At 48.5% G+C, this 12,263-nt stretch overlaps 1 protein-coding gene across 1 annotated transcript; it reads left to right on the top strand.

Moving 5' to 3' along the window:
• The first annotated feature begins 4,823 nt into the window (after nt 1-4,823).
• LOC149337377 (uncharacterized) lies at nt 4,824-5,502 on the top strand. Its single transcript, XM_089554410.1, has 2 exons — nt 4,824-5,331; nt 5,486-5,502. The coding sequence occupies exons 1-2, from the start codon at nt 4,824-4,826 to the stop codon at nt 5,500-5,502; spliced, it is 525 nt and encodes a 174-aa protein (XP_089410536.1).
• Nucleotides 5,503-12,263: the final 6,761 nt, after the last annotated feature.

Here is a 12,263-nt window from a genome sequence, read left to right as displayed (position 1 = left end):
GGGTGTCGGGATCGTCAAGATGTTCGTGTGTGAGGCGTGTCACGTGGTGTTGTGTTGTTGATTTGGTGTGTGTAGGCAAGACATCACGCCGCACCGGTGGTGGCGTTCCTCTCTTCCTTTACGGTGTGGTTCGGGTGTCCACCGAGATGACAGAATTACTGCGCCATTTCCTTTCCTCAAAAAGCGTTGCGTTCAAAGGGCAAGGCATCGCGCCGAACGGGTGGTGTTGTTCCTCCCTTCCTTTAGGTGCAGTTCGGGTGTCCACCGAGATGATAGAGAATTACTGCGTAATTTCCTTTCCTCAAAAATTCCCTCCCCTCCCCCGCGGTGGCTCAGTGGTTACGGCACTCGGATGCTGGCCTGAAAGACGCGGGTTCGATCCCGGCCGCGGCGGCTGAATTTCGATGAAGGCGAAATTCTAGAGGCCCGTGTATTGTGCGATGTCAGTGCAGGGTAAAGAACCCCAGGTGGTCGAAATTTCCGGAGTCCTTCAGTACGGCGTCTCTCATAGCCTCAGTCGCTTTGGGACGTTAAACCCCAATAAACCAAACCAAACATTTCCTCAAAAAGCGTCGCGTTCAAAGGGCAAGGCAACGCGCCGAACAGGTGGTGGCGTTCGTTCTTTCCTGTAAGGTGCGGTTCGGGTGTCCACCGAGTTGACAGAGAATTACTGCGTAATTTCCTTTCCTCAAAATGTGTCGCATTCAAAGGGCAAGGTATCGCGCCGAACGGGTGGTGCTGTTCCGTGGACTGCCTGGCAGCGCTACAACACGCTGTCGCGTTCCACTCCTAGAGGCGAAGATTAAGCGTCATTAATTAGTAGTTAATTAGTAGTAACTAATCAGTAATTGGTCACTAATTAGTGATTTGACATTACTTCGTCATCAGTTATGTGTGACGTCATCCTGTGGTGGCGTCACCAGTGTCACATAGGCAAAGTGGTGCGGAAAACGCTTTCGCCTCTACACACTTTAGACAGTCAAGTGCTCCTGAACTTTTTTTTTATTGCGAACGCAATACTGCTCGCAGTTTGAGCCCTTCAGCGTCGTCCCGGCGGTGTAACCACGTTTGACCTTTAGCATGACCTGCGCTGCGACATCACGCCAGACGGAGAGAGACAGAGCCCCAATTCGTCTCGTCGCGGTCGTCCCAGCGTAACCACGGTGCGCCGAGCAGCAGCTGCGCGCCGCTGCCGCGAGGAGGCGCTCGCTGTGATGACGTCACGCCAGACGGAGAGAAACAGAGCCCCAACCATGGAGGAAAAAAACCAGGAGAGAGTGCGCTCAGCCTCTGCAAGCCATCCTCCTCTGACGCCGCTGCCGAGGCCCTTTTTGCGCACTGACTCTTGGGAAATAGGCCCTCCACAGTTACCAGACTGCCAACCAGCGGTGCTTTTTAGTGAACGTCCGTGCTCCGATGTAGCGCAGAAGCGCAGCGCCTGTGTTGCAGCTTTGGCGGAATGCGTACCGAGCTCGAGGTTGTCTGAAGGCTCCGCGTCTCAATACTTCTGTCGATTACACTTTTGAGCTTTCGGGTGCACTGTAGAAAACTGCAGGTAAACTTTTCATCAATGGGTGCGGCCGTGACCTCGTCACTGTTCAACTGTGGTTCATAAAAAGAATGGAGAGGAATTCCTTTCGTCGTTATACACACATACGGAGCGTTTATTTCAGCGCATGCTATAAGCGGATGACTCGAGAGTAGGCGAAGAAAACGAGCCGCTAAAAAAGGGCGCAGTGGCTTCCAGAGCGCTCACGGCGGACGGACGTGTTTAACGAGCCCCCTGGCGCGCTGCGCAAGATTCTATTTCTCGGGCAGGCGGACTCCGGCTCGCACATGGGCCCGCCGTTCTCCGCTATTCTCGAGGCACAAGTCGCGCCGAATACGCTCGCACACATAGGCGGTTCCGACGTGAAATGCAGCAGTGAAGTATTCCTCTCTCTCGCTGTCGAGAGAGAGTGCCGGCGGCTTTACGTCTGCCCCTGCGCGGGGTCTCCCGGCTACAGCGCACAGTCTTTTTCAAAAAGATGTAAACTGTATGTAGTACATAGCCGCGCGCACGTAGCGTCCTGTCTCGGACTAATCGCGCGCGCGGCACTCTGCACTAGCGGCTAGGGTGGGGCGCCCGGCCGCCTATACCGTCCGAGGTAGCCCCCAGGGAGCGTTCGTGTCACGCGTGCACTACATGGCGAAGAGCAAGCGGGAAGTCAAATCCGCCGGCTCGATGAACGCACAGAGGCTCACCATTGTTCTGACACGGATGCGTGCACTGCCGCGCGGCCTCAGGAGCGCTTCGAGACTGTCCGGGATGATTCCCAGCGCCGTATAGGCCGCGAGCATCTCACGACGTGGCACTGCAGAAGCGGCACAGCGAAAGAACATGTGCTTCAATGCGTCCACTGCGCCTCATTCAGCGCACGCGTCGCTCGGGGATGGTGGCCGCTGCGGCGAGCGAGCAGTTTGTGCTCACCACGGAGCCGTCAGTAAACACAAGCAGATTGTCGCGCAGTTGCTTGTAGAGCGGGAGAGCGAAACCGAAACCGTAATCCGGCTAAGAGCTACCGCTGCGTTGTCACGTGAGGGCCTTTTTCCCATGATGCTTCACAGGATATTTTTTCTGACTAGGCTTCAAGATTGTGACTTCATGCTCCCTACTACTTTTTGCTTCCTCCATGGCCCCAACTCATCTCGTCGCGGTCGTCCCAGCGTCACCACGGCGCGCCGAGCAGATGCTGCTCCGCTGCCGCCAGGAGGCGCTCGCTATAATGACATTACGCCACACGGAGAAAGAGCCCCAACTCGTCTCGTCGCGGTCGTCCCAGAGTAACCACGGTGCACCGAGCAGTCGCTGCGCGCCGCTGCTGCGAGGAGGCGCTCGCTGTGATGACGTCCCGCCAGACGGAGAGAGACAGAGCCCCAACTCATCTCGTCGCGGTCGTCTGAGCGCAACCACGGTGTGCCGAGCAGCAGCTGCGCGCCGCTGCCGCGAGGAGACACTCGCTGTGATGACGTCATGCCAGACAGAGAGAGACAGAGCCCCAACTCGTCTCGTCGCGGTCATCCCAGCGTGACCACGGTGCGCCGAGCAGCAGCTGCACGCCGCTGCCGCGAGGAGCTGCTCGCTGTGATGACGTCACGCCAGACAGAGAGAGACAGAGCCCCAACTCGTCTCGTCGCGGTCGTCCCAGCGTGACCACGGTGCGCCGAGCAGCAGCTGCGCGCCGCTGCCGCGATGAGGCGCTCGCTATGATGATGTCACTCCAGACGGAGGTATATCGGGCTCCGACCCGGCTCGTCGCATTTGTCCCGGCGTAACCGCGCTGTGCGTTTCAGCCAGGCCATGTCGTCCGACATGCACAAGGCAAGGCTGCAATGATTCGCTCAAGCTAGGAAACGACGGCGGGCTGAAGAAACGGATGAAGTTGCTTTCGCAATTTCCGGGCGTAACGACGCTGAGCCTCTGCCAATTTTTGGGGTTCATCTAAATCAGTAATTTTATCATCAGAGACATGCCAAGTCATTTGGCGCCACTTGGAGTATTCTGCGTCAAACGAGTGGCCCCCAAATTTTCTGCCTCGTGGGGGGGGGGGGGGTGTCTCACTTCGATGGCCGCTATACATAATGGATCGAAAGTATAAACATAAACTGGGGCGGTACGCACCCGTTTTTGCTATGCGATATAGGGTGGCTACTCTTTTGGTCAGTGTAAAGGGCCGTGGAAACGGGTGTTCGAGCTTGGCTTTCCTCTCACTCTGCCTTTGGTCATTCAGGATCTGCGTTCCTGGTATTGAGGAGCTAAGCCTCCAAATTTGTGCTTCTATTACTGCGTTAGTGATCTCCGCACAGGCATTGTGGACTCCCATACTAAGCAGCGTGTCCGTTCAGGAGTTCGGAGGGATGCTGACAGCTGTTTTGTATGTATTTCGTATCAACTTGTCTGTCCAGAAACGCAGTCTCAGTTCTATTTACTATGAATGCGTCGACTAATCTCAGGAGATTCTCGCAGGTTTTTGTTTCTGAGCAAGATCCGCCTAAAGGGACCTATGACCTGGGCGGCATAGGCAGTAAGCTTCTTGATAGTGGCTGTGTTGTGTTGGGTTTAATGGCGCATAAGCGACTAAGGCTATCATGCGCCAAGCTCAGGGTATAGAAAATTGTTTTATATGGGATGTTATACAAAAGTCTAAATGAAAGGCGGTGTAAAGGGCACAAAAGATAATTCGTGCAAACTAGAAAAATATAAGACAGAATTTTAGAAGTGACTTATGGTAAAAGTTTTGAAGAGGGTCGGTAACCTCAGCAGCCATCCTTGGCTGTGCAAAGATCTCGAGGTCGCCAACCGATGGAATAGGGACCTCAGCCGTCCTCTCAGGATTGAGAAAGTGGCTGAGGTGCATTAGAAATAAAACATACTAGTGGGTAAAAAACATTTAAAGGCACTTAAGAAATCCTTTTTTTTAAGAAAGCTAAAAACACGTGATATATTAACAATTGCATTATCTCCTAAAAGCGGTGTAGGATGATGTGACGATTTCCCAAGTCAGCGGACGTGAAGTGCACCGCAGGCGCCGTCTCAGCGGCACCCAGCTGCACGGGGAACAAGGGAAAGGGAAATAAACGCTCCCCGGCTTTTCAAGGCGAGGAACCAGTTTTGACTCCCGCCAGCAACGTGTACTGTCGGTTTACGGGCGCCCCTTCCTGCGCCCTCCTCAGGGCACGTCGGTGACCCGTTTCGGCATTCGCTTCCAAGCTCGCCTCCTTACAATACTATAACAATTCTGGCGACGAGGTAAAAGTTTTCCGGCATCGCATCATCTGCAACCATGCCGACCTACGGAGCATTGGAGCCATTCCAAGGGGAAGGAGGAGCCTGGACAGAGTACTTGGAGCGAGTCAAGCTCTTCTTCGACGCCAACAGTGTTCCAGAGGAGAAGAAAAGGTCCGTGTTCCTGACATGCTGCGGGTCCAGCACTTACTCCTTACTACGGAGCCTGCTGACGCCTAAGACTCCAGATCAAGTCTCCATCAACGAGATATTCACCGTGCTGTCGGGCCACTACATTCCTAAGCCTTCCGTGGTGGTCTGCCGCTTCAGATTCAACAGTCGCTCTCGCCAACCGGATGAATCTGTCAGCGACTACATCGCATCACTGAAAAAGCTTTCAGCAAACTGTGAGTACGGCACCTTCCTTCCTGACATGCTGAGGGACAGACTAGTTTGCGGCATTAATAACGCGCCAATGCAACGGCTCATGCTTGAAGAGCCAAACCTGACGTTCGAGTCTGCAGTCAAGGTCCTAGTTGCAATCGGAACGGTGAAAAAAGACTCAAGTATGTTGGTGCAAGCCCAGGGCATGGCCGAAGCGCAGCCAGTTCACAGTGCGATGCGAGCGCAAATGAAACAGACGATAAGTTGTTATCGCTGTGGAGAGCCACACTACGCAACAGTATGCCAGCACGCAAAATCCCGGTGCAACGCATGCAGCAAGATCGGGCATCTGACCAGAGTATGCCGCTCAAGGGCTACCGACACGAAGCAAAAGAACGTGTCAAGAAAGCACAATACGCAGTGCAACAAAAGAAGCTAGTTCACAGCCTTGCAGACAGTGGAAATTTTCCTCAAATCCAGTCACAGGTCTACGAGACGTGGCAGATGAACAGCGAGCTAACAATTCCTCCGTTTGTAGCAGTTTTACAAGTCGCACGCAGACCTCTTAGAATGGAGCTGGACACGGGGGCCAGTATCTCCGTAATGGGGAGACCGCATTCCAACAGCGGTTTCCCGAGCTCTCAGTAGATCCATCAGACGTCATTCTGAAGAGTTATTGCGGAAAACTGACAGCCGTTAAGGGCAAGGTTACTGTTCCAGTCCAGTTCGGGCGAAGAGAGGCAACACTTCCTTTGTTTGTAGCTCCGGACCAGTGTCCAACTGTTCTCGGACGAAACTGGATCAGTGCGCTGCAGCTCAACCTCAATGACGTCAGATCCGTTGACTCACTTACGAGCATTGACGAGCTGCTGACTTGCTACAAAGAAGTATTTTCAGAGGGTCTAGGCACATTCAAAGGTGTGAAAGCCAAAATTGTTGTCAAGGAAGATTCAGCTCCTAAATTCTTCAAACCGCGAACAATTCCTTTCGCAGTGCAAGACAAAGTTGCAGAAGAATTGCAAAGAATGCAAAGAGAAGGGGTACTTACACCCGTCAGAATGTCTGAGTGGGCAGCCCCAATTGTTCCTGTGCTTAAGCAAGACGGCCGCGTGCGCATATGTGGCGACTTCAAGGTCACAATTAACGGTGCCACAGTGCTTGAGAAATATCGTGTGCCGCGAGTCGAGGATTTCTGGGAGAAACTTTCAGGTGGAAAAAAGTTTACGAGGCTGGACCTGAAAGACGCTTACCAGCAGGTAGAACTTGACACGAGTTAACTGAGGGTAGTGACCATCAACACGCCTCAACCCTTATAAAAATTTCTATAGACAGTCCATAGACTGTCTATAGACTTTAGTCTATGAAGTCTATAGACTGTCTATAGACAAATCCTTTAGACTGGTCTATAGACAGTCTATAGATTTATGGCCATACACTTTTAGTAGACTTTTGTCTATAGACAGTGTATAGACAAATGTCTACTGAAAGTCTATAGGTCTATAGGAAGTCTATAGACACAGGTCTATAGACAGTCTATAGACGATCTATAGACTTATGGTCATACATTTCCTATAGGCTGTCTATAGACCGTCTATAGACACTTGTCTATAGACGGACTATAGACGACCTATAGACTTATGGCCATAGACTTCCTGTAGATTACCGTCTATAGACAGTCTACAGACAAAAGTCTACTGGTCCAGTAGACATATGTCTATAGACTGGCTATAGACATTCCATAGGTGTGTGGCCTGGCAGTGCTATAGACCTTTGTCTATAGACAGTCTATAGACCTCTGTCTACTAAACTATTAGTAGACCATTATCTATAGACTGCCTATAGACTGTCTACAATCACTGAGAAAGGTAACCAGACAGAGTTCACACATGAAACAATCAATATACTTACAAATTTAGTTTATTTCCAAGCTATCCAGGCTGGGAACATGCAATACATGCACCATAAGAATGCATCACAGTAACATAAAAGTTGAAAGTAACAGTCCGGCTAGTTTCCTCAGAAGCATTCTTGTGGCCTGTTGTCTGCAGTAAATCATCCGGGCATGTTTACCTGTACAGCACAAAGGAAAAAATAATATAAGAGGAACTGAAAAAAAAAATTCCCATTCCATCTCTACACATGTGCTTTACAATGCAAGGCATATCCTGGCTATGCCATTCTAGAAAGGCAATCTTGATCTTTTGGTTTGGTTTTATGGGGTTCAAAGACCCAAGGCGACACAGGCTACGAGACGCTGAAGTGAAAAGGCCGGGGAATAATTTCGACCACCTGTGCAGAGTACACAGGCCTTTAGCATTTTGCCTCTATTAAAATGCGACTGCCTAGGCCGGAATCGAACCTGCATCTTTCAGTTCGCCATACGAACATGATAGCCACTGAGCTATCACGCCGGACCAATCATATCAGCAAATACACGAAAGATTATATGGTTTGGTTTGGTTTATGGGGTTTAACGTCCCAAAGCGACTAAGGCTATGAGAGACGCCGTAGTGGAGGGCTCCGGAAATTTCGACCACCTGGGGTTCTTTAACGTGCACTGACATCGCACAGTACACGGGCCTCTAGAATTTCTCCTCCAAAGAAATTCTAGCCGCCGCGGCCGGGAAAAAGATTATATGCGTCGTCATAAAACATTGTAACAAAGACCCCTAATCCCTGGAGCACTCTACTCTGAATCCAGTACTGATACTGATTTCTGTATGGCAATAATGTTACAGCCAATACTGACCTCTTTATGGCAATCCTTTTACATTATTTGTAACAGAAGACTTCGAACAATTGTGCCACATATCTGCATTGACTCGCAAGGAGCTGTTAAGAATGCCACCTCCATAAAATACAGATTCAGTGCACCTTACGCAGGGATCCAAAAAAGGAGAATATTGCAGCATTTATTCTTATAACCGCTATAGAAGAAGCGCTTCAAAATACCCTGCGTGAAGCCTGGTACACCCGGCCAAATTTTTAACTGGCTCGGGTGTTGCATCGCTAAATGCACCTTGTAAAAAAGGTGCCTTTCGGCTACACTGCTGGCATATTCATGCTGTAATTTAACGAGTGAAATGTCATTTCGTGGTTCCTTTTTGTTCATATAATGTTTGAGTGCAGTACTTGCGTGTTTAGATCAACGTTATCAGAAACATTCGTCTGCCACTACGAACAGCTGAAAGAAGCGGCATACGCAGAAATGGATCTGGTCCATATGGCCTCATTCTCTGGGTAAAGTACCCCTCCTTTCATGGAGGACAAGTCGTTTACCCAGATTAGTGCAAATGCGCCACCAGAACCATTGCTTCGTTTTCCGCTTGTTTCGGCTCTTCGTAGCGGCAGACGATGAATATTTCTGATAACTTCTGATCTAAACATGCAAGTACTCCACTCAAACATTATATTAACAAAAAGAAACTATGAAATGCCATCTCATGCGTCAAATTACAACATGAATATGCCAGCACTGTAGCCAAAAGGCAACTTTTTACAAGGTGCATTTAGCGATGCAATACCTGAGCCAGTTAAAGATTTGGCCGAGTGTACGTAAGCTAATACTCAAACGGGCACAAGCTATACAAAACCAGCAGGCAGAAGCAACCAGTTCACCACAGATTTGCGCCTATAACTTGAAGCACAAAGATGGAACAGCATACTCATACATCTGCGCGCGCTCTTAGAAACAAGCGGGTTGCAGCGCTTCCATGCCGCGCTCATTATTCAGAATACTAATACAGCACACAGAGGCAGCAGCTGCGCCGTTTCAAAAGCAGTCGCGAGGTTGAGACAGCAAATTACTGTCACGATAAAATACCGTCTGAAAATTCACTTAGTTTTTCCTTCAAGTGCAGCCCCAACAGCGCAGTAGGAGGTGTGTTTCTTGCATGGAGGTAGCCTAACCCAACGCTGGTAGAAAAATTAGCGAAAGCATTGAACGTGCTCAAAGTAGGAAATATTTCAATGAAACAATTATAGGCGCAGCTATAATAACACGAAAGCTTAATTTAATTTTAGGCGCAAATAAGCGGCGACTCACATCGGCGCTTTCGTAACGTAGCAGTCTGAAATCAGAAACACAACTTTGCCTCTAGCGCAAATGGTATTCGAGAAATCTGTGCACGCGCGAGCGGGATTCATGAACGAACCACTCGGAATGAAATGTAAGCCACCTCTTGTCGAGCCGACCTTTACCCAGCTTTCAAAATGAAGTGCCCGCAAGCCAGCGGCGGCGGCTAACGGCTCTGATGACAGACACGGACGAATCCATACGTGTGCAACGAAGGGGAGATGGGATGGAGCTCGTGGGTTCTTCGCGGTGTTTGAGCACGCCGGCCATTCGCGCCAGCAACGAATTTTATTCACCCACCACACTACAAGCATTGCTCCAGCGCCGCTTGACTACAACTTTGACAAACGTCTCGCGCTCCAGTCTATAGCGTTACAAGACAACTTTGCTGAAACGTCGGCGTCCACGACGCGCACCGAGCGAGCGTCCATACGTAGCAAGCAATGCACACCTCCAAAAGAACAGCACTCCATGGTCCAGACAGGCGATAACACAAAGATAAGAAAATAAATGTAATCCACCACTGAACGAGACTGTATGTAAGTACGTTTTCGGAGGTGCAAAGTAAATTTAGCTCACACGGCGCTAACTAACACACAGTTTCATTTCGGCCGTCATTCACAGGCTAAACGACATTTCTGGCCGTGCATCTACCTTGAAACACGAAAAATCTAGTAGACAGCTCGCGAGGAGCGGCTTATCATCAAGGGCATCGCACAGACTGCCTTTCCGCGCGTTAGTAAAGACAGCGGCACAGAGATAAGCGGCATTAGTCGAGAGCCCGATGGCTTCCGCCTTAGAAACGAAGATAGGACGTTTGTAACTGCGCACATAATCTGTTCTGCACACACAGCTCTGCTTAGAGTGGTTTAGGAGACCAAATGAATAAAATGTAAACGTGTAGACTTACCGTAAGCGGACGATGAAGCTGGATTTTGAAGAAAACGTAATCTGCGAAAAACACACCAACGCCATAGATGCAGCCACGCACAGGGTTGTTTGCAGCCCGATTGATTTTCCGCCGTCTCGCGGTAAACTGGGTAAAACGTGAAACAGAAACCATTTCACGCTCGTATCTTTATCGCTCGCACTCTTGCCTTGTGCAGCTTGATCTGATATCCAAGACCAGAGAAGGCAATCGGTTTATCAGCTTAAATTCTTCGCTTACCCTCTCAAAATTTTATTGTTTTCGTGAAAACAGAACCGAAATCTAACTTCTTGTCGGTATACGCGCCGCATCTCCCACCGAATAGTATGTGGTACAATTCTCAAATAGTAATTATAAGGTTGCATAGTATAACGTCTTTTTTGCGTGTGTTCGTGTTTAGAAAACTGATATGCGCCACATCAGCGTGTCATCGGCTCCGAAGCAACAGGTGCAAGGGTAGGAACGAAAAAATACTGGCTTTGTGATTGTTGCGTCGCAGCACTTATTCACGTGAATACAAACTGCAAAGGTAGAAATGGCAGATGTTAATCGCACAGAGGACCAGGCTCTTTGAGATTAATCTAAGATGTTTCTAAGGGATGGGCGCTTCCTTGAATTCTCACACCCGGATTTCCCCCTTTATTTTCAGGACGTTTTAAAGAGAAATGTAGAACCGTTGATGAAATGTTTCTTATTTCAGCACGTTGGACAGTAACGATCGAAAGATGGAATGGAATTGTGTCGAGCGATTCCTTTAAGGGACAGCGTATTCGTTCGATGTAGTACAGTTTGCGGGCGCCCTTACTTCAAGAACGGCTGCTTTTCCTCGGCTTACTTGTCACGGTATATACGTCAATATACGTCACGGTATAACGAAAAGGAGCTTGTCAAGGCTCCTGAAAACAATATACAGGAGGGTGTTGTAATGGCCTTACGCAATACATTTTAATTTCCGTAATAGCGAAGGAGGTGGGGGAATCCCGACATAGTTGCGGTCACTAGATGCAGGTCCCCTCAACATACAGTGCAAAAAGAAATTGACATTGTTCTGGACTTAGTCGAAGGTCAGTGTATCGAACATTGTTAGATAAAATTACGATTGTTATAGACTGGTCTATAGGCAGTAGACTATCTATAGTGTACAGTCTAGAGACGAAAGGAAATTGAGGTAGTTGTAGACTGTAGTCTGTAGAGAGTCTATAGACTGTCTATAGACGAAATGCAATTGAAGCAGCTATAGACCGTAGTCTATAGAGAGTCTATAGACCGTCTATAGACGAAAAGAAATTGAAGCAGCTATAGACCGTAGTCTATAGAGAGCCTATAGACCGTCTATAGACGAAAGGAAATTGTGGCAGCTATAGACCTTAGTCTATAGACCGTCTATAGACGAAATGAAATTGAAGCAGTTATATACTTTAGTCTATAGAGAGTCTATTGACAAAAGAACATTGAGGCAGCTATAGACCTTAGTCTATAGCGAGTCTATAGACCGTCTATAGATGAAAGGAAATTGAAGCAGTTATAGACTTTAGTCTATAGACAGTCTATAGACAAAAGGAAATTGAGGCAGCTATAGACCTTAGTCTATAGCGAGTCTATAGACCGTCTATAGACGAAAGGAAATTGAAGCAGTTATAGACTTTAGTCTATAGACAGTCTATAGACAAAAGGAAATTGAGGTAGCTATAGACCCTAGGCTATAGCGAGTCTATAGACCGTCTATAGACAAAAGGAAATAGAGGCAGTTATAGACTTCAGTCTATAGAGAGTCTACAGACCGTCTATAGACAAAAGGAAATTGAGTCAGCTATAGACTTTAGTCTATAAAGTGTCTATAGACACTCTATAGACGAAAGGAAATTGAGGCAGCTATAGACCTTAGTCTATAGAGGGTCTATAGACAGTCTAGAGACGAAAGGAAATTGAGGCGGCTATAGACCTTAGTCTATAGAGAGTCTATAGACCGTCTATAGAGAAAAGGAAATTGAAGCAGCTATAGACTTTAGTGCATAGAGTTTCTATAGACTGTCTATAGACAAAAGGAAAAGTCTATAGGATGGCTATAGAGTCTATAAAAAGTCTATAGAAAGTCTATAGACCATTTTTAT

Source organism: Amblyomma mixtum, chromosome 7, assembly GCF_055824585.1.
Source record: "Amblyomma mixtum isolate Tamu chromosome 7, ASM5582458v1, whole genome shotgun sequence".
Taxonomy (NCBI): Eukaryota; Metazoa; Arthropoda; class Arachnida; order Ixodida; family Ixodidae; genus Amblyomma; species Amblyomma mixtum.
This window is presented reverse-complemented; position numbering and strand designations above follow the sequence as displayed.

Excerpts from the sequence above, each read along its gene's own strand:
- LOC149337377 (XM_089554410.1), top strand. The coding sequence starts at position 4,824 with ATGCCGACCTACGGAGCATTGGAGCCATTCCAAGGGGAAGGAGGAGCC.